This window comes from Raphanus sativus, chromosome 8, assembly GCF_000801105.2.
Source record: "Raphanus sativus cultivar WK10039 chromosome 8, ASM80110v3, whole genome shotgun sequence".
Classification (NCBI taxonomy): Eukaryota; Viridiplantae; Streptophyta; class Magnoliopsida; order Brassicales; family Brassicaceae; genus Raphanus; species Raphanus sativus.
In genome coordinates, this window is record NC_079518.1 from 3875484 (window position 1) to 3902733 (window position 27250).

The 27250-nt window shown below is 34.6% G+C and overlaps 6 protein-coding genes and 1 pseudogene across 6 annotated transcripts; 4 read left to right on the top strand and 3 right to left on the bottom strand.

Moving 5' to 3' along the window:
• Positions 1 to 1867: 1867 nt before the first annotated feature.
• LOC108819715 (RING-H2 finger protein ATL80-like) lies at positions 1868 to 2583 on the top strand. Its single transcript, XM_018592765.2, has one exon. It carries the CDS (start codon positions 1901 to 1903, stop codon positions 2477 to 2479), a length of 579 nt encoding a protein of 192 aa, XP_018448267.2. The 5' UTR covers positions 1868 to 1900; the 3' UTR covers positions 2480 to 2583.
• Positions 2584 to 2651: 68 nt separating this feature from the next.
• Positions 2652 to 4046, top strand: LOC108822421 (protein MULTIPLE CHLOROPLAST DIVISION SITE 1). Its single transcript, XM_018595487.2, has 4 exons — positions 2652 to 2788; positions 3039 to 3211; positions 3322 to 3709; positions 3792 to 4046. The coding sequence occupies exons 1-4, from the start codon at positions 2756 to 2758 to the stop codon at positions 3942 to 3944; spliced, it is 747 nt and encodes a 248-aa protein (XP_018450989.1). The 5' UTR covers positions 2652 to 2755; the 3' UTR covers positions 3945 to 4046.
• Positions 4047 to 4093: 47 nt separating this feature from the next.
• On the bottom strand, positions 4094 to 7345 carry LOC108822422 (monosaccharide-sensing protein 1). The gene is made up of 5 exons (XM_018595488.2): positions 7136 to 7345; positions 6847 to 6937; positions 6208 to 6768; positions 4828 to 5929; positions 4094 to 4695 (listed from the first exon to the last, which is right to left on the bottom strand). Exons 2-5 carry the CDS (start codon positions 6923 to 6925, stop codon positions 4245 to 4247), a joined length of 2193 nt encoding a protein of 730 aa, XP_018450990.1. The 5' UTR covers positions 6926 to 6937; positions 7136 to 7345; the 3' UTR covers positions 4094 to 4244.
• Positions 7346 to 11933: 4588 nt separating this feature from the next.
• LOC108819012 (cysteine protease XCP2) lies at positions 11934 to 13316 on the top strand. Its single transcript, XM_018591995.2, has 3 exons — positions 11934 to 12459; positions 12552 to 12928; positions 13011 to 13316. Exons 1-3 carry the CDS (start codon positions 11982 to 11984, stop codon positions 13224 to 13226), a joined length of 1071 nt encoding a protein of 356 aa, XP_018447497.2. The 5' UTR covers positions 11934 to 11981; the 3' UTR covers positions 13227 to 13316.
• Positions 13317 to 13388: 72 nt separating this feature from the next.
• Positions 13389 to 16509, bottom strand: LOC108821244 (probable inorganic phosphate transporter 1-8). The gene is made up of 2 exons (XM_018594291.2): positions 15774 to 16509; positions 13389 to 14562 (listed from the first exon to the last, which is right to left on the bottom strand). The coding sequence occupies exons 1-2, from the start codon at positions 16463 to 16465 to the stop codon at positions 13620 to 13622; spliced, it is 1635 nt and encodes a 544-aa protein (XP_018449793.2). The 5' UTR covers positions 16466 to 16509; the 3' UTR covers positions 13389 to 13619.
• A 533-nt stretch (positions 16510 to 17042) lies between these two features.
• On the bottom strand, positions 17043 to 19673 carry LOC108819586 (uncharacterized). Its single transcript, XM_018592645.2, has 6 exons — positions 18952 to 19673; positions 18533 to 18677; positions 18318 to 18444; positions 18132 to 18174; positions 17734 to 18027; positions 17043 to 17496 (listed from the first exon to the last, which is right to left on the bottom strand). Exons 1-5 carry the CDS (start codon positions 19156 to 19158, stop codon positions 17752 to 17754), a joined length of 798 nt encoding a protein of 265 aa, XP_018448147.2. The 5' UTR covers positions 19159 to 19673; the 3' UTR covers positions 17043 to 17496; positions 17734 to 17751.
• Positions 19674 to 21233: 1560 nt separating this feature from the next.
• LOC108819716 (kunitz trypsin inhibitor 4-like) lies at positions 21234 to 22356 on the top strand (annotated as a pseudogene).
• The last annotated feature ends 4894 nt before the right edge of the window (positions 22357 to 27250 follow it).

Below are 27250 nucleotides of genomic sequence, written 5' to 3' on the forward strand. Positions count from 1 at the left end.
AACTAAAACCTAACGAAAATTTGACCAAGTGTCTTCTACACCTGCTATTATAAAGTTAGTTATGCATCATCATCGTTGAGACAGTTTTTAAAGACCATGCATTGACAAGTAACACGAGAACGACCATATATTCGGCCGATTCTTGTATTCTCCACATATTTTTGTTAATATTATTCATAATATGTCTAGAAAAAATATAATCCAGCATAAAACTTGAAATAACGTCAGTGCTACATATTCATCGTTACTGAAATGTACAATATATTCGAATCGAGGCCGACTGCTCTGACTTAGTAAATATGATAGATTATTCGGTGGACTAGCTGGCCTTCCACACGAAGCTTGCCTCTTTTCATATACTACATTTCGATTTCGAGTTGATTACTCTTGTCCACGTTTCTATAGCCGTAATGAACGAGCAGATTCTCTAGCTAAAGAAGTTAAGAGTATCACAAATTTCAAGAAATTAAGATGGTAACCTTTTTATGTACATCCCTTGTTTTAACTAGATCCTATCACTTCTAATTGTATGGGCTCTTATTTATTTAATTTTAGTATAGTCTCTTATCACTAATTCGTATTATGGAAACATTGTTTTGTGTCACGGTTTGCGCAATCTTAAAGTCTTAGGTAGGTTGACATGTGTCTAGTTAGTGTGGTGGCATCATTCTGATGGCGGAATGTGTTTGGCGCCTTTACAAAGTAATGTTTTTTCGAACATTCTCCAAACTTAATATCTCCTTCGGGTAATCAGCAAGATAGTAGATAGATACGTTAACAAATCTCGTAGAATACTTATATTAAACTAAAGTAGTTTAACTACATTGGAAGTTGTCTTTATTAAGGAGCTTATGATATTTTCATTGACAAAATATCTATACTTTTTTACATTAATTATCTAGCATTAACGATTAAGAATCGTATTATTTCTCCACGTACAAAGGGAGTCGTCTTTAAGTTCTCTACTACCACAATCATAATTGGGCAAGTACTTAAACTATCAAATAGTTAGTTTAGCCTAACTAAAGTCCTTATTACGAAAATTATTAACTTAGAGACCAGTAGACATTAAAAAGTTACTTGAGTGCAAATTGTAGGATCTTACTATGGACGGTTCGAGTTAATTCAGCATCTATTAACATTTTTTTTTGTAAAAAATCTATTAACACATTGCAATGCCCTTTCTTTTACCAATGGCATCTTTGGTTTGATCTTCACAAAGACTCAACCTTCTTTTTGGACAAACTCTCTACTATTGAACTTTTTAAATTTTTTTTCTCGTAGTAGTTGCATTTTATTGAGAAATGAATCTTCGGAAGTTCCAATAAACATGGTTACGCTCACACCACATGCATAGAGTATCTAGTACATACAAACCCGTATAACATTTTCTGAGACCTTGGAAATCATTTATCTAAAGCTATAATACTTGTGTCGACCATTTATTTTCTCATTCTACAAAGAGATTATGATAGACTTATTTTCATGTTTCCAATAAAGAATGTTATTTTTAGATACTTAAAATGAACATTCACGAACACTACCAAATTAACATTCACTCAAATTAATTGATTTGAGTTTAGTTAATTAATTCAGTGAATAAACTTTAAAGATAATAACCTGAGCATAACTTATCAGGATGCATAAGTAGATTATGAACGCCAAAAATAAATAAACACGAACTATTTCATCAGACTTGGACAGAAAGCAACAAGTGTAAAAACTATCAAAATAGTAAATTATAATTTTAAATCCAAAAAAGGACCGTGTGTTTTGTAAAATGACTAAAATAACCGGTAGCTCGCTCCCTCGCTCTATAAAGCTTGATCTGCTTCTCTTTGCCTCTCTCTCAGACTCAAAACTTATCAAAAACAACATTAAAATAATAAAAAAAAAAAAAATGGCGCGCCTTCTCTTCCGTCTTCTCGGAGAATCCAACACTCCGTCTCCCGCGGCGGATACCTCCACCGCCGCTTTGAATTCCAGTCTCGTCATCATCCTCGCTGCTCTCCTCTGCGCCCTGATCTGCCTTCTCGGTCTAATCGCTGTTTCTCGATGCGTCTGGCTCCGTCGTCTCGCCGCCGGTAACAGATCCTCCTCCGGCGGTTCCGGTCAGTCTCCTCCGCCGGCGGCGAACAAAGGACTGAAGAAGAAAGTGCTCCAGTCTCTCCCGAAGCTTACTTTCTCGCCGGAATCACCCTGGTCGGAGAAATTCGCCGACTGCGCGATCTGTCTAACGGAGTTCACCGCCGGCGACGAGCTCCGGGTCTTGCCGCAGTGCGGTCACGGATTCCACTTGTCTTGCATTGACACGTGGCTCGGGTCTCACTCGTCTTGCCCTTCCTGCCGTCAGATCTTGGTGGCTGCTAGGTGTCATAAGTGTGGCGGTTTGCCCGGTAGCTCTAGCTCCAGACCCGAACCCGAAATCGTGATCCGGATTAAGCAAGGCGAAGATGATCATAACTCCTCCTTGCCCTAATTTCTTTTTTAGTTTCTTCGTGTGTTAGATATCTCCATAATTTAAAGCAGGTCATTTTTAGTGGACACTGTTTAGTTACTCCCCTCAATGTATAATTTGTAAATGTTGTATGAAATCGAAATTTTACACAAGGTTCGTGTGCAAATCGATTGCTGATGATTCCTCGTCTCCGGGTGAAGGAGTGCAGAATCCTCAGAATGATGATGATGTTACCACGACTCAGAGTAGCACCGCTCATCTCATGATTCCGAGAATTCAGTTTCGAGATTCCGGAGTATGATTACCACGCTTCCTCCTGTCGTCTTCGTGGTATGCTTCTCTCTTATCGTGTTTGTTATTGCTTCCCAAAGTTCGAATCTTTTTTGTCTGTTTGTTTGTTTTCGTTTAGATTGTGAGCTTTCTATGGGAAATGGCAGGTTTAGATAAACCTTGTGCGAGTTTCTCAAAAAAAAAAAAATAAGATAAACCTTGTGCTGTTTCTTCTGCTGAATGATTACTACTACTACCACTGCACATGGGTTTTGATTTTGATTTTGGTTTCAAAATCTTTCCTCTTAAGATGAAGAAGTGCTCAGGTAACAGCATTTGGATTGGGATCAGCATCGTAGCTACTCTTTTGGTCGCTTCTATACGAGCTTATGCAGTAAGAAAGTCTAGAGATAACCGTCCTCCTGGCTCTGTTACTGATCTCGTGAGACGTGGCCAGCTTAGATCTGGTGATAGAAGAGGCATGTATGAAACTCACCCACTCTTTTCATCTTTGTTAATATACTGCTTCAAAGTAGTTGCTTTTGGTCTATAGCTCTAGCTTCTCATGGTTTGTTTTTCATTTTCTTTATCAGCTCAAAGTCCCTTGATTACGAAGACCCATTCAACAACCCTTTTGTTAAACTTGGCAAAGGAAGCTCAACGGTAGAGATGTGCGGGAAAGTTTATAAGTTAGCTCCAGTCACCCTTACAGAGAAAGAACAGTCCGTTCATCAGAAAAGAAGGTCACGAGCTTACCAATGGAAAAGACCGACGGTTTTCCTCAAAGAAGGAGACTCAATACCGCCTGATGTTGATCCTGATATAGTTAGATGGATCCCCGCCAATCATCCGTTTGCAACCACGGTCAGCGACATCGATCAGAACCTTGCTCAGAACAATGTGTACCAGAAGCAAGGTGTTCCTTTCCGGATTCGCGCTGAGCATGAAGCTATGCAGAAAAAGCTTGAAGCTTTACAAAACGTAAGCCAAGCTAACTGTTGTATCTCGCAGGTAATCAGCACGTTGCAATGAATAATGATTGCTAGGTTGTGTTTCTTAACAGGAGGAGAAGTTGAATAATCTAGGAATTGACAGTCAAAATGCCAGAGATTTTCAGAGGCCACACAAGTTCTCAGGCAAGCTTGAAGATGAGAATGTACAGAAGAGTTCTCAGGAGAATCATACTGGCGATTCATCCTCTGAGGAGACGCACTAAAGCTTTGTAAATATAGCTTTGGAGATCACACTTGCGTCCCAAGAAACTTGAGATATTTTTGTAGTGAACCTTCAAAAACCCAAATCTATGTTTTCATTTGCTTTCAAGAATTCAAATCTTCAAGATTATCAACATGTGAAGTGTCAAAGGAAGTGAGAAAATTGAGTAATTATTAGATTAATTTCGATAACAAAAACAGAGAAAGAGAGACAAAAAGAAAACGAAATGAAGGTATCTCAGAACCAGAAGAAATCTTTTAAGTACAGAGAGCAAATGAAGAAGAGAATAAAAGGTTACAAACTATGTATCCTTGGAAGGAGCAGAAGCTTGAGCCTGAGCTCCAAAGGCAAAGTAGTCTGTGATAACCTCCAAGGGCATACCTTTAGTCTCCGGGACCTTCATGTAAACAAAGATCCACGAGATAACGCAAACCGCACCGTAAATGATGAACACACCGACGAGTCCTATCGAGCTTAGGAGAACGGGAAGCGAGTACGTGACAATAATGTCTCCAATCCAGAACACCATAGCGCAGATAGCAATGCAGAGACCACGGACTCTCGTCGGGAAGATTTCGGAACAGAGGATGTTCGGAATGGGACCGTAGCCCATCACGAAGAAGCAGAAGTAGAGTATCACACAGGCCGTGGAGAGGGCTGCGTTTACAACTTTGCTGATGTGGACAAGCTCGCTGATGACCAGGACGATGAGTGAGAGGATGAGAACAGGGATGGTCCAGAGAAGTAATGCCCTGTAAAGAAAAAAACAGAGGATGTTTTGAAAAACAGAGGATTGTTTAAAAACAGAGGATGGTTTAAAAACAGAGGATGTTTTGAAAACAGAGGATCTTGAGCACAAAGGTTATGGTTTTTTTGGGTATTACCTTCTTCCAGAGACATCCATGAGTCTCATGGCGACGACAATAGATGGAAGCATGAGTAAAGTAGTCAACCCGCTGATGAGGAACGACGCGGAGATGGAGCTAAGACCAAAGCTTGAGAGAAGAATGTCCACACCAGCGCGTTCAAGAATCTGAGGAGTGTAGTAGAGAACACCATTGATACCCGAAAACTGCTGGAGTATCTGAATGCCGACACCAACAACCAACGCACGCTTGACACCAGGTTCGAGAAGAGCAGACCAGAGCGGTCCCGTAGGAGCGGTTTTCTCTTGGGGAACCATGGCAGATCCATGGATAGATTTAGGACCAAGAACCGATTTGCTCACAAGTGCTGAAGCGTGGATGTAGCTGCCTCCTCCATCAGGACCACCACCAGGAAGAGAGATGATGGAGCCACGGCGAGAGTCTGCATTGTCTTCCTTGAGGTAATACCTTTTGTATTCACCATTGTCGTATCTATATCCCATATGCCAACCACCACCGATCCCCATGTTGGTTTCGCCAGTAAGCGTGCTGTGGCGTCTCATGCTGAGCGTGCTTCCCCCTGTGGGATGCGGGATCATGTCCTTGTCCATGCTCGTCGTCTGGCGAGACATCAACGGGCTACGGAGATCGTTGTCCGAGTCATCATCACCCGCGTTATCGTCGGTCGCGTAGTCATCGTGGTCTTTGTTGAACTGGCTCTCGACGTCTTTCTCCCAGTGAGCTGGTTTCCCGTGGGGAGGAGCATCAGCGTTGGTGCTGAACATGCTTCCGAAATGAGGGAAGATCCCACTCCTCGTGTTTCCACCACCTGCTTCAGGCATCTTCTCGTGGAGACTGTCGAACAGACCCACGAGGGGGTCTTTGAGGATCATGCTTTGGTTTGCTACGCTTCCGTGGCGAGAGCGTAGAAACATCGAGCTCTGCTGTTCGGGGACGGGTCGAGCAATGTAGGATTGGTTCTCGTGTGTTCCGAGAAGCCTCATTTGTCCGTCCTCGTCAACGGTTTCAAGTGCTTCGTGATCATCTAATGTTACTAAGAGATCCTCTAGTGTTTTCTCTCCTCCTATGTCTAGTCCTTCAACAAGCAAAGCCATCTCATCTGCAATAACATATAAACAACAACCCAATGAAACATGGTCACTGGAAAATTAATATTTCGGAATAGGACCGACACGTGGTAACACCTGACTAATCTGGACCACTTATTAACATGATTCCTAAAAAATTTGTAAGTTATATACGTGCATATATTTATAGAACTCCCAAATTATGAAAATCTTTTTTTAATAATTATTAATAAATATTTACTGTCCCAAAATCTCAGATCGGACCTTGCAAGTGACTAAACCGAAGAAAGATAGTGAGAAGAAGCCTTACCGGTAACATCTTCTCTGCCACACAACTGTTGAAGCACCTTCTTGGCTTCATCCATTCTTCCTTTACTAACCAGCCAACGAGGAGACTCAGGCAAGTAAAAGACAGTGAAAAACAAATAGACGAGAGATGGTATCGAGAGGACACCAAGCATCCCTCTCCAGCTAGGAGCATCGCTGAGGGACATAGCGAAAACCATGCAGTAAGACAAGAACATTCCACCAGAGCCAAGAAACTGAGGGAGAGTGTTGAGCTGTCCTCTGATCTCGGGAGGAGCCGTTTCGGAGATGTAAACAGGGACAAGGGTGACCGCGAGACCGGCACCAAACCCATCGAGAAGCCTAGCTAAGCAGAGGACATAGACGTTTGGAGACCATAGCATGATCAAACCGCTGAGGAAATACATGACCGATGATAAAATGAGCATGGGGCGTCTCCCTAGCCAGTCAGAGATGGGTCCTGAGCAAGTGGTGATGACCGTTGCACCGATCAGAGACATTGCTACGACAAGACCTTGAACAGAGGTTGCTAGATTCATGTCTTTGTTGATATACACCATAGCTCCTGCAAAACCAAATCTCAAAAATGAGAATTGCTCTGATTGTTGATTCAAATCTAGAGAGAGAAAAAAAAGTTACAAACCAGCAATGGTGGCATTGTCCCATCCTTGCAAGAAATTGCCGATTGTGGCGGCGAGAGCAACAAGCGTCGCTCCCTTCATTGTTCAAACAACCTTAAACCACCAAATCAACAGTCAAAGTTTCAAACTTTTGAGTCAAAATCTTAGTCAATCCAGATCTAAACCACAAATATAATAAACCCACAAGATTCAGTTCGAGAAAACTAAAAGACCCTTCATCAAAGGATTGATTTTTTTTAGCTTTACAGAGTAAGGAAGCAAAAAGATAAGAACCCAAAAGGTGTCTTTTACCTTTTTTTCTTTTACAATTCTCCGACAGTAACGAGGAACTTAAGCTCTCTTTTCTTGTTTGCTTTGCCTTTTCGCTTCTGGTTTATAAAGCAAAGAGGCGTTGAAATAGGGGTGAATGATTTGGACTTGTTTTGATTATTTGCCAAGTTTAGAGATTTTTTTTTTTAATGTACAGACAGAGAGGCTCCGGTGATGATATCTACAAGTAAGGACAAGAGGTGATGAATGGTTTATTGCTACAAAATGAAGTAAAATTATTGCTACCAAACAAAAGTTTTATTACTCTTTTCTCTTTTTGTTCCCAATGGAATATTCTCACCGCCGGGATCTAACTCTATGTTCTTGGGAAAGTGAAAAGAAGACAATAATTGAATTTACATCACTATTCTTCATTTCTTCTGGTGGCTAAAAATCTGCGGGGGGGGCGAGCTATTTAAGATGACGGTGTAATGTACGTTCAAGGGTAATTGTTTGAAATTGCGTTCAAGGGTAATTTTTTTTTACGGAAAACATAAATATATTCCGCTAGAATTTTTTCTTTTACAGTTTTCCTAGTATTCGGAGCTTCGAGAGAATTCGACTAGCGCCAATGACCGTTTACCGGAACATAGCCGGAGAGTCCGCCGAGACATCTAGAAAAACTGGTGATCACTCCATTTAAATCCTACCAGTGGCCACAACAGATTGGTAATTATGCATCTATATAAATGATAAACAATAGTTAATTTTGCGTGCAAGTATATTCACCATTTTAATTCTCATTCTATAAACATGTATGACATTGAGTAGTTGAAACTCTTCTTTAGTTTTTCTTTATGTCTTATATATAAATTGTAAATACCGGTTATTCTTCTGGTTCAACGATAATATAAAATATAAAAAAATAGATTTATAATAAAAGAGTCAAAACTTTTTAGTTAGTTTGTAAATGGTAACAATAAAAATGGAATTAGTGAGATAAATGTGGATAGAATAAAATGAACGAAATTATAAAAAATGGGAATATATTCACTCAATTTATTCCTTAACGAAGTTAGAAAAGAATAATTATAATTCTGTATTTGTATTATTTTGGTATAGTTATGGAATTAATGAAATGAGTATTTCATTCCTTTCATGTTAAATGGTAAAAAAATATTCTTTCCGTATTAATTTAAGTAATGTTTAAGATTTTTGTTTTGTTTCATAATAATTGATGTTCTTAATATTCTATATTAAATTTAATGTCATTTAAAATGTGTGACCAATTAAACAATACTATATTTTTATTGATTAAACTAATTTCGTTTAATGTTATTTTTATGTAACCAAGATAAATTACATAAAATTTATATTTTCTTAATATTTGTGTAAAAACTTTAAATACCACTTAAAATAATACATATAGAATATAAAATTATTGAATAAACTAGTTTACACCATTCTATTTCAAAATTAACAATTCCGTCACAGTCTTAGTAAAAGTAACTTTTGATATAAATAAAATACTTAACTGATAAAATGTAGCTACAGTAAATATGGGATAATTATATTGATAATTTTAGTATACTGATGTTAAATTATTTGTCTATTCTTTATAAAGTAATACATTATATTATTTATGATTAATAATTAATTTGAAAATCATCTTTTTAGTAAAAAACCATATTTTGGAGTTTAGATTTCTCGATTACTTCATAAATAACTTTATCAAAACTTTATGACCAATAACTTACAAATTTTAGTCATTTGTTTGCTAAATAATTCCTGAATTGATACTCACTACAAGGCCTATTACTAATATTTTTTATGAAACACTATATTTTATTTTAAGCTTATTTTATTTCTAATTATTTATTTCCAGTGATATATATATTATATATTATACTGCAGTCTATTTTTAGTAGAAATTACAAAATATGTCGGATTTTACTATAAAACAATTTTAATTAATAGTTTTGGACTATATTAATTATCTGCCAACATTAGTAGTATATTGGTTTATATTAAGAACGAGAGTTCTTTTTTTTTAAGAACTAAGGTTCAAATCCACATAATGTATATACTGTTAAAGAAAAAATTCACTCGCATAGGTTTCTAGCGTTCAATTCCCATAGAAACAATGTCTATACCACCGTTTATAAGACTGATCATCACTAACTGGAATCTTCACATCACGAATTGGAATCTTTAGATGTTGACACAATTACCATATATATATATATATATATAATTTAAGCATTATTTTGTGATATCCCAATAGCAGAAGTGCCAAAAATAAACAGCAATGAAGGTGAAATTTTCCAATTATTTACGACCAGATCAATATGGAACATGCAGATACAGAGGATCCACGTTATAAAAAAACATTCCGGTTGTTGTCGACGTTAATAACAATACAAAATAAACAAAAAGATTTACAATTTTCATTCACATCGAGACTTCGGTTGATAACATTACTTAATCGCCGAATCACAGAAAAAAAAAGTTAAGCTACGAAAAAATTAATTAATTTGTAGAAATTTTTTAAATCTGCTGAATAAAAATTGCGGAATAATTTTCTAAACAATTGGATAAACTTTATGGAATGGTAGAATATAAATTGTTCAAACATAATTTTTAAATTTAATACATTATTTAACCTACAGAAAATTAATAACTATAACTAAATATTATTATAATAATAAAAATACCAATTAAATATAATCAAAACATTTAGTTTGTCTTAATTATTTATCTCATATAATTAAATTATATGAAAAAGTTGATTCCACAAATAATCTACTAAAATTTCACATTTTCACCTAATAAGAATCATTTTGTATTTCTTTCAACAAAAATGCAAAGTCTGGCTCTTATGTTTTATTCCACGGATTTTCTTGATTAGTAAAATTTTTGCATTTTTCGCGTTTTTAGACGCTATTCCTTCATTCTACTTTGTTACCAATTAAAATCTGAATGTAGTATTTAGTTTTTTTAGAGATGTCATATCGAGTCATTAATTGTTAGAGCACCATTATCAATAGATTCTACCAATTAGTATCTCATAAATCCCACATGAAATAGTATAATTAAGTATCTTAAAAGTTTAGGTATTCTATCAAAAATATCTCATTTGAGATGTTTATTTTGTGATATTTTTGATAGGATATCAAATATACTTTATTTTATGTTAAGATTTGTAAGATGTTAAAGGTACAATCTAATGATAATAGTGTTGTTAGTTCCTCACCAATGTACATGAAATCACAAGAAGTGATCATGTGGCTTAGTTATATATTAGCTCATACTTTTTACATAAAGGATATATACACGCACGCACAATGGTTGGATGTACAGCAAAACTGCAGTAAAAAGAAGAAGATATTTTGGAGCAAAATATTAAATAACGTTAAAATTACTATTAAAAAGAAAAAGGCTAGAGGTTATAATCAAGAGACAGATGGGGTAAGTGTACTGGGAGGTGAACATGGCGTTAGTGAGAGGGCACGTGATACTATACGACTAGTGCTTTGTCACTTCCTCACGCATCATTTTGTGCCCTACCAATTACTTTTCCTACGTTACAAATAATACTGCTCCATTTTATATATTAAGATAGATGATTCAGAAAAAAATTGTTTCACAAAGATAGTTTTTTGCTTTTTCTATAAATAGTAAATTAAAAAGGTAACTGATTTATAAGATTATTACTAGTTAAAATTATTAAAAATTACAAAATGATATGTTTATTATAATGATTTAATGTAATTTTTAATGTGTAAAAACACTAAAAATACATTAAAAACAGAATTGAGAGAGTTAAAGTTTAGTCAATGACTACAGATTCAGTATACATTAAAAACTTTCAAAATGTTCAATACTGATAACATCTATGTATGTTTTTCTAGCTTCGCGAAAAGTTGGTGATTTAGGAGTAATATGAAACTTTTTTTTAATAAATAGATCTATATATAAGACTTAAAGAAACATAGACAACGGTCTTATTCTTGGTAGAGTTCGTGCTCCCAAATCATTCGAGCATCTCCGACCACGTGTCTCCTCCACCTCAAACGGATCTTAAGACATGCTTTTTGTTTTTGTTATTCGTTTTTATAGTATATTTTGGTTTTGTCCCTACAAAGTACAAACGAACTACCAACTATTTATTTTTCGTTTTTATACCAACTATTTATTTCGTTTATACAAGTATGTCCTGTAAAGATAGAACCAGTGAGTTTTCACTTTGAACTTTCACATGATTCATGTTTTAAATGACCAACTTTATGATATACATGGTGTTACTTCATAGTGCTTGGTTGTCATCAACATAAAATAAGTTATAAGTACGAAGATCTGATCCTTCTGACATTGTTATCAGGTATCTTGGTGGATTGACAGGTCAAACTTTGTTCTTTACAGCATAATAATCGTAAATAGACAAAAGAAAACTGTAATCTCATTCTAATGTTTTATGAATTATAGATAGCCTGATTAAATAATTCTTGGGGATCAAATATCATTCCAAAGGCCTATCTCCAAAAAGTTGTTGGCCTAGTATGGACTTGATTAGGAGCATGACAGTATATCATTCCAAAGGCCTGTCTTAGATGATTGAATTTTTAGCCCAAGTAGAGGGTTCTGGTGGGTGCTGTGAGAACTTACTAAACAAACATTTACTACATTAATTGGAGTCAAAGTAACCACAGGGGAGACAACACTAAGCTTAAAGACACAGACTTTATACAAGATTCAGATTCAGACAACTTTACTCTAAAGCAAAAAGAAAAAAAGATTAACATCTATCTATAACTTCAGCCTATATAAACTCACCCTTCTCTTCCAGTTACTCCATCAACTTACGAAGTACAAACATCTAGTTACCCTAATGGCTCTCTCTTCTCCCACAAGAATCCTCTGTTTTGCTCTTGCCTTATCTGCTGCATCTATCTCTTTCGCTGCTTCCCACGACTTCTCCATCGTTGGATACTCGCCCGAGGACTTGGAGTCTCATGACAAACTCATAGAACTCTTCGAAAACTGGATCTCCAACTTCGAGAAAGCCTACGAAACTGTTGAAGAGAAGTTGCGTAGGTTCGAAGTTTTCAAAGATAACCTAAAGCACATCGATGAAACCAACAAGAAAGCGAAAAGCTACTGGCTTGGTCTCAACGAGTTTGCGGATTTGAGCCACGAAGAGTTCAAGAACAAGTACTTAGGGCTCAAGACTGATATAGCGAGACGCCAAGATGAAAGATCTTACCAAGAGTTCGCTTATAAGAACGTTGACGTTGAGGCTTTGCCCAAATCTGTTGACTGGAGGAAGAAAGGAGCCGTGAGCTACGTCAAGAACCAAGGCTCTTGCGGTAATCTCAAATCTTGAACTCTGACGTGTTATATAGTTTAAAATTTTTCATTTTAAGTTTTTAAGTTTTTTTTTTTAAACATTGTTATGCAGGAAGTTGTTGGGCGTTTTCGACAGTAGCTGCAGTGGAAGGTATAAACAAGATTGTGACGGGAAACTTGACAACACTGTCTGAACAAGAACTCATAGATTGTGACACAACTTACAACAATGGCTGCAACGGTGGTCTCATGGATTATGCTTTTGAGTACATTGTCAAGAACGGAGGCCTTCGCAAGGAAGAGGATTATCCTTACTCCATGGAAGAAGGAACTTGCGAGACGCAAAAGGATGAATCTGAAATGGTGACTATCAGTGGGCACCAAGATGTACCTAGGAACGATGAGAAAAGTCTCTTGAAGGCATTGGCTCATCAACCTCTTAGTGTCGCCATTGATGCTTCTGGTAGAGAGTTCCAGTTCTATAGTGGTGTAAGTACATTATCAAATACATGATCAAGAAAATGACTGATCATTCTTAATGTTTGACTCATTGTGTGTTTGGTATATGAAGGGTGTCTTTGATGGACGGTGCGGGGTTGATTTGGACCACGGTGTGGCTGCGGTTGGGTACGGATCAAGCAAGGGTTCGGATTACATCATTGTGAAGAATTCTTGGGGACCAACATGGGGAGAGAAAGGTTACATTAGGATGAAGAGGAACACTGGAAAACCAGAGGGTCTCTGTGGAATCAATAAGATGGCTTCTTTCCCCACCAAAACTAAATAATGAAATTATTCTATCTTATCTGTATTTGATCATTATCAATATGAATGTTGTCATGAAATTGTAATATTAATTATGTTCTCTTTTGATTTATGATTAGAAATATTTTAACAACTGAATACAAAAGGATGATTTTTTATAAAGAAGTAATTATTAAACTTATGAAAAACAAAGGAAGACTAGAGTTTCATTGCTAGAAAGTACAAAAAACAGAGGATTGACAAAAAAAACAGAGGAAGCGTATATTAGATAGTTTCTTGGCTGAGAAGTAATTGTTAAAAATATATATATATCAAAAAAAATTGAAAACTTTTTGTTTTTTTAATCAAAAATTACGAGGAACTAAACAGAAACATGAAAGTAGCTTCCTTTGTCAACTAAAATTGAACTGATTCATCATTGTGTCTGAAGCAAAGTGCTTGCCGAGGATTGCCTGTCAACATTCTGTGGCTCAACTTCGCTCTCATCATTGTTAACTCGTTCTTGTTCGTGCTCATTCTCCTCTAGCGATCTTCCCATAGTTTCCTTGGTGAAGAAGTAAGTCACAAAGATTCCGGCAATGCAAACTCCACCAAGAATCAAGAAAGCAGCTCTCATACGATTCACATCGGGATAAACATTGTTCATATGATCTCCCTCTTCTACCTTCTCGGTAGCCCACAAGAACCCAACAGTTCCCACAATAGCCCCAAGCTTACCCGCGGCGCCGGATATACCGTGGCAAGTCGACCTAAACCTAGCCGGGAAAAGCTCAGCGGGGATGATAAAAGTTGTAGTGTTGGGACCAAAGTTACTAAAGAAGAAAACCAAACCGTAGAGAACCATAAAGCCTTTCTTTGTCTGCTCATGCTTCGACCAATACCAAGTGTACGGTATCCCTGCGACCAAATAAACAACGGCCATGAAGAAAAACCCCATCATCTGGATCTTAACACGACCTATCTTGTCGATGAAGTAAACTGTGAACCAATAGCCAGGAATGGTGGAACAAGCGGCTATGATGGCTCCTAGTTCCGCCAGTTTGAAGGCTGCGTCGTAGACGTTCTCAGTGGTGGTGGAAGAAGGTTTATCCGAGTAGTGGCTAAAAATTTGGGAGAGGAGGAGGTTGCTTGTGTAGAAAACAACGTCTACTAGGAACCAATTAACAGAGGCGGCAAAGAGGTCACGGCCGTGGAGGCGGAGGAACCGTAGGGAGAAGAGTGTGTACGAAGGCGGCAAAGGAAGAGGAGGTGGTGGTGGCTCCGTCGTTGTCTCGTCAGAGATATCATCAGTTATTGACATGACTCTTTCCATGTCTTTAGCTGCTTGGACAATGTTGTTTTCCACAAGTGCTGTGTATCTGCATGCAACCGTACCACTTTCATTAGTTAATAACTCGCAGTTTCTATATTACTTCCAAAATCTAGTTTTTGTTATTCTGACTTTTTTATTTGTAAACTAATGAGTGCCGTAGAAGACTAGAGTGTTGGAAGAACTAGAGTACGTGTGGGGATAATTTTAATTAGTTGAAATGAAAATGAAGTAGTGGATTAGCTGGAGCTTATACATGAGGTATATATAATTAAATATTACTACATGAAAAAAATAATAGAGGATTACAAAAATAATGTAAATATGTGATTGGTGAAGACTTTTTTAGTTAAAATGATTGGTGGAGACTTGCAATAGCCAATCTTGAATACGTAAGGAAAAGATATATATAGCTGGTAAGGTATATACCAAAGTATTTGGTATCTATCCGATAGTATCCCTTGCAAAGTCAATGAATCATTTGAAACAAATCACTAATTTGCAACCCTCTAAATCATTGATCTATCAGTAAACCCTAGCGGTTAAAATATACATATAGCTACACTTTTTTTTAAGGAATCTGATATTATATATAGAAAATATCTTAAATACCATAAAATTATGGTTCCAACCCTACCACCATCTCTAACCTTTTCACAAAATAAAAGAACGTTTTATATCCTCAATTAATTAAAAATCCACTGAAAGCTCTTGAATTCGATCATAAGTCAGGAGTATATATATATGTGTATAAAAATAGTCATTACAAGAAAATATTCGTTGCCGACAAAAAAAAAACGAAAAGAAAATATTCGTTGATAACACAAATGATTTTCTTTTGAAATACAATGTATCAAGCTAGAGAAGCATTCACAAAAAAAAAAAAAAAAATTGGTCTAATTCTTTTTTTTTTTGTAAATGAAGATTAGTCTAATTCTAATAACTCGTATGTATGTTGTCCTAAACATCCAATACAATTATTCTGTCCAAGAAGACTAAACTATCAAAATAGCGTAGCTTTAATCTAATAGAATGTATATTAGGAAATCAAGTAGCCTTCAAGATTTATAATGTGAATTTTCAAAAAAGAAAAAAGATTTAAAAATGTGAGTCAAGTAGCCAAATAAAAATATAAAAGTGAGACAAGAGAACGTTCTGCATTACGTCCATTCTGATTTGTGATTGGATGTATAAAATATATTAACGAGTAAAAGGAAAATTTTAAATAAATTACTAATTAAGATAAAGTTTTGGACGGACCTTGCGGTTTCAGGCATCAGCATTCGCCAGTAAAACGTCAATGCAGCAGGAAGAGCACCGATCATCAGTATAAGCCTCCACGCCACGTCAGCTTCACTCGGAACCTCCTCCTTCTCCGTCTCCGAACCACCGCCGCCACCTCTTTTGAACGCCACGCAAACAGCCATCGTCACGGCCGAGCTCACAAGAATCCCCAACCCTTGCATCGAGAACACCGCAGCTATAAACGCGCCACGCGTCCTCTTATTCGCAAACTCCGACATGATGGTAGCCGAGAGCGGGTAATCACCACCGATACCCAAACCGAGAATAAACCGGAAGAAACCGAGGCTGACCATAACGCAAGACGTGCGAGTGGTGCACACGGAGAAGCCGCAGCCGAAGGAGCTTATGATCATGATGGCAAGGCAAAGCCCGTAGACTCGGCGGCGACCGACCCGGTCGCCGAGGTAACCGAACACGAGCTGACCCGCCGCCGTCCCGAGGAGAGCGATGGCGTAGGAAGTGGAGAGGACGGCCGTGTTGATGGAGTCGCCGTGGTAGTAAACGTGGCTGATAATTTTCATGACGGGCGCGATGCAGAAGAGGTCGTAAGCGTCGGTGAACAGTCCCATCCCCGCGACTATGATGGCTTTGAAATGGTACCACTGTATTCGAGCTGCATCGAGTGATGACAATACCTTTATTGGCATCGTCTTTTTTTTCTTGATCTGTGATTCTGAATCCAGAGCTTTTTTTTTGTGGTATTGTTTATCGTTTGTTTTGGAAGATAAAAGTGAGACAGGACAAAGACTATTCTTATATAACATGTTGCTGTCTTTTTGTTGCTTTATTTTATTACTAGGAGCATGGAATATGCTTGTTATTTGTGACTCCGAGGAAGACTTGGTCAGTTGTTCCTATTCCCTTTTGTGTTGTCATGATGGGCGCAGCATTACATTGCATTGTTTGAAATCTTCCAGCAGATTAAACCGGTGTTAAATCCAATTCCATTTGGTTTCGGTTTGATTCACTGATGAAGAGCAGTGACTAGTCAAACACCAACATTTAGTGCTTCCGTGAGTTTATTCACATGCAATCTTATTGTAGCATTTATCTACGCATTCTGTATCGCTGACTTGATACCTGTATCTTAAAAAATGGTTTATATCATGATCGGTTTAACTAGTTCTTGAATCTTTCATCTCCAAAACAACTAGTGTGGTAAACGAGGAGATTGTAACAAGAAGGATGGAGGGAGTTTAAAAACAGAGGAAATTCAGCAGAAGATGCAGTCACAAGACAGAAACAATATATAAGAAAGATTCTGATATAACAATTTGTCAGTTTAGAAACTGTACATAAATGGAAAACAGAAGAGCCCTCGGAGCTAAAAAGAATACATGCAGAGACAAGAAACTAAGTGAGCTTAATAGGACAATTAATTCTATTTACAATGCAGAGGACTCGACTCAATGGGACATAAAAAGCTACCTAACAGTCTTCTTGCTAACACATACTTCTATGCCTTAAGAAAGTGTGTGGTAAGAAGACCACTGATGGCACTGAACCTACCAAAAGAATCAGATTTTGATTCCACAAATTTATAAGCATCTGTATATTTGTTTTTCTTTTTATTTACTTTTTGTTTATGTATGCTATTCTTTGTACACGAAGCTTGTTACTACTGCTTTCCCTAGAGCAACCCTTATTTACATCTTCATTGAGCAAGACTACTTACAACCTGCAACAACAGCAATGTGGTGAGATTAAAAAATTTTGGTAAGTAATGAATCATAAAGAGGCATCTGTAAGCTTAAACAGAGTAGCATTTCTGCTGGCACGTTAACTTGTTTCTATTTCATGCAGTCTTCAAGAATTATTAATTGCAATCCGATGACTAAATGTAATTATGAGTATGTATCATCATCATCCCATCCCAAGCCAATTTAAATCCTTGGAATAATCAATTACTACTTACGTTGATTGAGTTTTTTTTTCACCCTGTTGTTTGATCAGAACCGCTACTCTGCAAATGCTGAGGAGTCTGGACAATAATATGGGATTGCGTTGGGGCAGGACCTGCTATAGCTGAAGGGTAAGGAGATTGAATTATATGACTTCCTGGAACTGAATAGCCCTGTACCGCTGTATAACCGTGACCAACAGGGACGTTTTGACTCAGTTGCCCGTATTGGTAGTCCGGTGAGTTAACTTCCCCAGGTACTCCATAAACCTGGACGTACTGCTGTCCAGTGTAAGCACCATATAAGCCCTAAAACACCATTAACAGAAGACATTTGTTATATAACCGATGTCAAAATAGTTTAAAAAGCTTAAATAAACCAAGACGAGAATGCAACAGTTTCAGAAGCCTACCTGAGATTGTGAGTATAAGTACTCATGTCCATATGGTGTAACCCTGAGAGAACACCAAAAAGAACAACTAAAGTTAGAGACAAATGAGTAAATTTTTTTAAAGCTAACTAACTACTTTAGTCACAGGCTCACAGCATGTGGAACAGCAGATTTACAATAGCAACGAGATTTTGTAAAACTGCTCACCCATAAGGGTACATCACTCCTTGCTGGTAGCTATAAGCAGGTGGTTGCTGGTACAAATGGCTTCCAAAAAGTGAACCGCGAGGACCATGCACATTTCCAATATATGGGGAAGCAGGTCTTATCCGTCCTAGGGAATAAAAAAAAAACAATATAAAGGTCTCAGTAAATTTGTAAGGTCTCAGTAAGTAATGCAAGAAAAAGGAAGAGATGCTAACCAGAAATATAGGGCATCACCGCATGTTGCATCAGAAGACGAGGCCTCCCAAGAGCAGCGAGGTTACAATTCGCACGTCTGCCATCTATAATAGGTGTTGGATCGACGCAGGCTCTCCTAGCAGCGTCCGGATCTTGGAAAGTCACCTAAATAATTCCTCCATACAAAATGAATAAACAGAGCGCTAAAGTCATTCAACAATCTTGAAAAATTGCTTTCATCTTATTTCGTTTACCCAAGGGAGCTATGATCCAAGGCCTAACGAAACATATAGTATCTAAAAGCCCCTAAGACGGTATTATTACCAAAACTATTACTTAGAACCCAATTTATCTCTAAAGCACACACTATGCAAGCAGAGGATGTTTGTTCACTAGAAGCAGCAATAAAGAAACAAACAGAGGATAGGAGGGAACTCACAAAGCCGTAACCTTTGGATCGACCAGTGTTGTTATCTGTAATAACGACGGCCTCAAGGATATCACCGAACGGTTCGAAATGGCGACGAAGAGTGTGGCTTTGAGTCTCCCAGGCAAGGCCACCAACGAAGACCTTGGTGAAAGTTGTATCACCAAAAGGAGAATTCAAGTAATGAAACCCAGACCCAGGAATCGAGTGATACGACATGATTTAGATAAAGCCAAAGTTAGGAACTAAAACTTGACCCAGTGAAAACCCTAGACGTAAATTTGGATGCTTGGAGCTTAAGAGAGTAAAGGTGAAGAAGAGAGAAACAGAACAGATCGAAATGGAAGGAGGAGATTCTAGGGTTTACTCGGGTCTGCGAATAGAATAGAAAGAAAAAAGAGATCCCAACGAAACCTAATAAAGGATCATACTAACGACTAATGATCATGACAGAGAAGAAAAAAATAAAAGGGGAAAATTTCCCGGGAAAAAAAAATAACAGAAAATGAAAAAAAAAAGAGTTTTGAACTTTGAAAGATTGGGGGAGATATGGAGATGAGAGAAAGAAAATAAGTGGGAGATGGAAGAATCAGTGTGAAATGAAAGTTAGGTTTGTTTCAGGGAATTTTACATTTGGTTATGATGATGATGAAGAAGAACAAGTTGGTGTGACCACGAGGATGATGCGTGATTACGATTCATGAACGGCTCGAGAGAGAATGAGATGGGGTCCCGCTCATTTATGTTGTTAACTAATGCTGTTATTACTGAAAAAAATACACGAGTGTTTCTCCAGTGAGTTAATCAAATTGTGAAATGTGTAAAGTTACTAAAGTGTAATGTTACTGCCTTGAAATAACATACGTTTTAGTTTCTGTTTATTAGGTGTTATTTGAAATTATACCATCTTGTACTTCAGAATTTTTATTTGTTTCGTTTTAATATTTGTTGGATAGAAACTGAAATGGATAAGCCTTAAGAGACCATCTACCTACTAAATTGTACTATATGCAATCAAATCAGATAAGTTAGGAAAAGGACTTTCCTCGGCAATGGTTATGTTTGCTTTTCACATCTATCTAAATCATTGTAAATTATCTGTATACGAATACAAAATTAGATGCTTTTACACAACAAAAATAACTAGATTTTCTTGTTCTTAATTAATAATGTACCCGTAATTTTTTAGATCCTTTACTCTTTTTTGGCATATATAGTTTTTTTTTTTTTTTTTTGCTCGTATATGTTTCTTGTATATATATGTTTCTTGTATAATATATAGTTGTCGTAAGTCTTAGACATATACATATTAATGTCCAATAGTCAAGTCCGAGAAAAAGAATTACGCCAGAGTTTCAAAGAAACATAAATATCCAAAATATCTCATATACTTTTTTTTTTTGTAACACATCTCATATACCTATTATACAAGTATACAACTCAATCAAAACCGAACTGGATGCATGTATACCAATCACATGAATTCACATTTTCTTCATCCAGTAACATTCAAATCTAATCAACTACACAACTTCAGAAAGAGTGAATCCTATGTTTTACTTCCTTCTTGTCTTAACAGCTGTTTCGGCAGCATAATAGCCTTACATAAATATAAATCGCGAAGGACGGACTGATTTGATTAGTAAAGTTGACCCCATAGTAGAAAAGGACAAAAAAGAAAAGGAAAAGAACAATTAGCTAATTTTATTGTGTTTAGCAAGAGACAAGCTATTTTATTGTGTTTGCTCATAAAATCGCAAGAAGAATCAATGAAAACACGAGGCTAGTATAAGCATATGCTTTGGTATTTTTCTTTAATTAAATTAACATTGTTATTATCCCTATCTTCTTAAGACTTGCGCTCATATCACAACGATAAACCAGGTTGCTCAATTTCGAACCAAACCAGATTGAACCGAGAGCTTTTAGTTGTTCTATTTTATTTCATAACGTTTAAATCAAACCGAGCTATACTGGACATTCATAATGCTATTCGTTAACCAACGGTGTTCACGACCAGGGTAAACCCCTAGTCTCTCCATATAACAAATAAATAAACAAACTCGTTAATAAAAAAATAATAAACAAACAAATCAAAGAAGATCATAGCAAAGTGTGTCAGGAAGGTGAAGTAAACAAAAATATTCATAACAAATAGTCAGATAGGCATCATCTCACAATGTCAATGTAATTACTTAATTTTAAAGTTAATAATTATAAATCTAACTGTACCATATACAAAGATGTATGTACATGCAAAGCTGTATGTGTAATGTATATACACGTCCGTGTGTATATAAATACCGATCACATGATCTCACATTTTCTTCATTCAGTAACACTCAAATCTAATAAGCAACATAAACTCAGACGAAGATGAATCCTATGTTTACTCCTTCCTTTTCGTCAGTTATTCGGACAAAATTCCGACAAATTTTTTTTTTCCGACCAAATGAAATCGACTATATTTTTTATCGGAAATTCATCGAAGATGGCTTATTCCGATGAAGTACCGACGAAATCTTCCATCAGAATTTGAATGTTTTCTTGTAGTGGTAAATAAAGATCACATGATCTCACATTTTCTTCATTCAGTAACACTCAAATCTAATAAGCAACATAAACTCAAACGAAGATGAATCCTATGTTTTACTTCCTTATTGCTTCAACAGCTGTTTTGGCCGTGACCCCAGAACCAGTTCTTGACACTGACGGTGAAATCATATTCGACGGCAGTTACTACGCGATCTCCCCTTCCGCCCCGGCTCTAAAGCTTCCGGCCTGACTCTCTTCCCCAACGATCTTCACGGTTATCCCCTCTATATCTGACAGATTTTCCAAAAGTGAACAATGGCATTCCCATAAGATTGTCAAGCTGGAAGTCTAAAAGTCGGGTTCGTTCCCGAGTCAGAGAGCCTCAACGCGAGATGGACATCAAAGGTACGACCTGCGGCGACCCAACCTATTGGTGGATCAAGCACGACGCGGAGACTTTGTACGTAATGGGTGGTCCGAAGCCAAAATCTGGAGAAGATTCGTCAAAGAGTTTCTTCCGTATCAAGAAAGCTGGAGGGGAACTTAATGATTACAAATTTGTGTTTTGTATTGCAGAAACTTATTGCACAGATGTCGGGATATTTTATAACTCACGTAGAGATCCGTGTCTGGGTTTAGACTATGCGGCTACGCCATTCGAAGTTGTGTTCGTGAAAGACGATAAGACAGAACAGCAAATAGCATTCTCTAATGCGTAACTTGCATCCTACGAGCGATGACTCATTTAACGAGAAGTCCAATTTAGTAATGTCTAAATCAACAAATCACCTTTAATTTCACTAATATTCAAATCACATTATATTTTTCAAAAAATGTAATGTGATTTATTAGGCCAACAGTTATTAATGGGCTTTATCTTAAGTGGACAGCCAGTCTTAAGGTCCAATTAGTTGCTATATAAAAGCTTGGATAAATGTAAGTAACAATATATCCTGACCGTCCACGTTGCCACGTACACGTTTCGATTGTAATGTCTACGTGGACGATTACTAAGATTTCTTTTGTCCTGTCTTGTGTGGGGTCTCCTTATGGGCCCAAAGCCTTCGACACAAACTCAGAAAGTCCAAACCGTCACGTGGGCATGTGGGCCTGTTATCAAACCAATTTGGCAATTTGCCCATGTTGCCAAACCAATTTAGTAATGTCTAATCAATAAATCACCTTTTTTGCTAAATCAATAAATCACCTTTAATTCCACTATATACAAATCACATTGTAATCGAAATTTTATAATTTAAAAATCTTTATATTGACGGGCAACATAAAATATGTATCTTTCCTACAGTGTAATAATTTTCTTTTTCACTTGAAAGAAAAAAACATGTACATGGTATAAGACGAAGGCTTCCTCAAATTCAAACGAGTAGAAACATAATGAAAGAGACTTTAAAGGATTGAAAAGACATTTGGTTTTGTTTTCTTCTCCTGCTATATAAATTGTATTTAAAACATTGGTGGATGGGGTGGTGGCAGATCACAAGTCGCCAAAGATGTGAGAATGGGAATTGGGCATTATCGGAAAGGTGACCCGTAATTTCATATTAATCACATCTGCTTTTGAATTTCTTTATACAATCTAGTGGAGACCACCAATTTAATTGATTTTTACTAGCTCCTCTTGAGTTGTGACTACCATTACGTTAGTAAAAAGTACTACTTATTTTTATAGTAACATGAGTATAGTAGGATAAGATCCGCGCCTTGCGCGGAATGAAGTTGTTATTTTTATTATGTTTTGGAGAATGAAACAATAGTTCGGTTTCATTTAGATTAGGAGTACTCAATCCAGATATCAGGTTGGTTTCGGTTATGTTCGGTTTTTATTGTATTTCGGTTAGTAAAATATAATTACTATTCTAAATCCATATTTACTTCGGTTCGATTTGGCTTATATACTGTCGGTTCTCAGTTTATTCGTTTTTATACCAAAAAATAATTATTTAGTTTGAGATCATATTATATATTATACGAATTTCAGGTCATGTTGTCAAAAAGTCATTTATTAAAAAATATTATATAAAATAAAATAATAAGAAACAAAAAAATGCTTCTATCGTCTAATAAAATAATCAAATCTAGAATTAATATCAAAGCTCTAAATTTTGAAAATAAAAATAAAAGACAAAACTGAAGCATGAAATAAAAGCTTTTATATTCTTCTATATATAGTATTCATCAAATTAATATGTTTTCGATTGAACACAGTTCTGTTTTTTTAAAGAAAAAAAAAGTTGTAAAGAATTTCAACTAATTGTTGATCAAATTTATAATCTTTACTTCAATTTAGTTATTGTTAAAATAAATCAAAAATATCAAAAAAGAAAGACTAAGAAAATAAGAAGCCTCGGTTGCAGTAAATTGTTACTTAATTATAATTCAAGTGATTCAAGTGATTTACAAATTATAATTATGGTTCAACTCATATAACAAATAGATATTCATGCGTCGTTATAAATATATACATATTTACATGTTTCAGTTTAATCGGTTATAAATCAAACCATATCCAAATCCTACGGTTTTTATAAAATTACATCCATTTGGTTACGACGGTATATACCAAAACAAAACCATATTATCTATTTTTGTTCGGTTCGATACTCTTCGGTTTAGCATATTGAACAGTCCTAATTTGAATATTAGTTGGTTTTGGATTGTTTTTTATCATATATTAATATCCTATCGTAGAATTGGATTTTAAATTCATATTTTTGGAACCTTACATGTGAATTTTATATTAAAAATAAAACATAAAATACATAGTTTGAATACTTTTATGTAGAGTGTGAAAAAATTTATTAGAGTGTGAATGTTCATTCTTAAATAATTGTGAGACTGTCACATTCCATTATAGTGTGAATAAATTTCTTAAAATGTTTCTCCTTTAATATATATATATATACAATGAAACCTCTATAAATTAATAATTTTGGGACTACACCAAAATTATAAATTTTTATTAATTTATAGAGATTATTAATTTATCGATATACTAATTGAACCAAAAACTCAATTTGGGATTATAAAATTATATTAATTTATATAGATTTTTAGTGTATATTAATTTATTGATTATTAATTTAAAGATGTTATACTGTATATAGGAGATATGTCGGGCTGACATTTGTAATTGTAATTGTGTACTGAAATCTATTTTGAATTTATGATGAGTCTGATCAATTTGGACTTAATTTTTTATCACCATGTTTATATCTATAAAAACTGTAATATGGTCAATAAGTCATTTTTATTACAAAAACATGTTTTACAAATTTTTAATATTTAACTTTCACATCATTGAGAACTATTTTAATGATTTTAGAACCATCATCTTATTATTTCCAAAATTGAATTACTTTGACTTTAGTCTTCCACATAGTTTTGAAAGCTTTCAACTCAACGAATAAAATTGATGCATCCAATATATACATATATATATATATATATATATATATATATATATTATTTAATTTGAATATTTATAAAATAAAAATTCATGTTAATACAATTTTATAATTATTTGTATCTTATTATAACAAAACAAATTAGGCTATTGATCACAAAATTTTCAAAGTGATATATTCAAATTTCTAATAATTTATAAACGTTTTGAAAAATTCAAAAAATAACATATAAGAAAAAATCTAAATGTTTTTATTATATAGTTAATGTGATTTTTAATATCTTTTAATAATATAAAATAAAAAAACTAAGATACAAAAATTGCTATCAAATATTCACTATTCATAATAATTAATTTTCATATATACGTTAATTATATTAGGTAATTTCATAGTTTTTATTTAAGGAAAGTGCGAGATTGTTTTTGTACATTATTTATCAATTCGATAGTTAGTTTAATAAAAAGTGTAATATAAGTTAAGATGGACCAATTTACTTTTCTAAGAATAATATATTTTATATATTATATTTTATATAGTTATTTATTAAATGAAACTTCACAATCATACGGTTCTAGTTTTATAACAAAATATTTAAATCATTGATAACAAAATTTTCAATGTGAAAAAATTAATAAGTTTATAATTTATAAATGCTCTTGAAAACTCACTGAAAGTTTTGAAATTAAAATATTTATGTAATCTTATATGGTATATAGTTTAATCTATATATTTATTTGTTTTATTATTAAATGATACTTTTTACTCATATGGTTTTAAAATCATGTGTATCTTTTTATAATAAAAGTGTTAAACCATTGATCATTAATTTTTAACATAATAGTTTAATAGTTTTAGTCATTTATTGTCATTTATTAAAATTCAAAATATAACATATACGAAATATCTAAATTTTAATTTATAGCTAATTCGATTGCTTAATTTATTTTAATAATATAAAATTAAACAAAAAATGATGGAGGAGATATAAATTGTTATCAAATATATATTATTAGATACATTAATTGTCATATATATATATATATTAGTCATTTATGGTAATTTCGTAGGTTTTATTTAAGGAAAGAAAAGAAAATAGTAATTATATCTACCGGAACAATCATAAATGATTCTATCGTAAATATCATATCATATCATATAGTTTGACCAAATAATGTATTTAGCGACATATAAAAATCAAATGTATCTAGCGACATATAAAAATCGAATGTGGGTTTAAAATCATGTGTATCTTTTTATAATAAAAGTGTTAAACCAGTGATCATTAATTTTTAACATAATAATTTTAATAGTTTTAGTCATTTATTGTCATTTTTTAAAATTCAAAATATAACATATACGAAAAAATCTAAATTTTAATTTATAGCTAATTCGATTATTTAATTTATTTTAATAATATAAAATGAAACAAAAAATGATGGAGGAGATATAAATTGTTATCAAATCTTTATTATTAGAAACATTAATTGTCATATATATATATTAGTCATTATGGTAATTCCGTATGTTTTATTTAAGGAAATAAAATAAAATAGTAATTATATCTAGTGGAACAATCATAAATGCTTCTATTATAAATATCATATCATATCATATAGTTTGACCAACGAATATATCTAGCAACATATAAAAATCGAATGTGGACCTACTTATTTTTCAATTGAATGTAATTGACTATCTAATTGAATGACACCTAAGCATTGGAGTCTTTTTTAATTATTACAAAATTGAGGTTACAATTTTTCAAATATTTCTCAATTAATATATAGGGGATTTCGGATGCCAAGTTCTCCAAAGTGATAGGAGCAATACAATACAGTTTCATCCTATAAATTATCTATGTAACAGAATGTCATGTCAAAGTCCAATTTCTTTATGTTATTTTGTTAATATAATAAAAGTGAAGTATGTAGCAACTAGCAACTAGCAAGCGTTTTATTATCATGTATAGTAAATAAATATATCATCATTTATATCTTATTAATATTGTATTTAACCAATCATTCAATCAATAACTCTATTCATACAAAGCACCGAAACGGTACATGTTAGATTCCGTGCGACAAACCATATAAAGAATGATTTGATTGATAATTTGATAACCAGCTGGATTAGACTTGTTGATTTGTCTTTTTGCTCTAATATATATATATATATATATATATATATATATATATATATGTATTCAAATTTAAATGACTAGATTTTGTTTTTACTAGTTTTTTGCCAAATACATGTTTTTACTAGGAGTGTGATTGGTTATTTTAGAGTAAGTGAGAGAAATACAAATAGGTGAAAAGGGAGAAAAAGTAAAAGTGGAAAAGAGAGAAAAA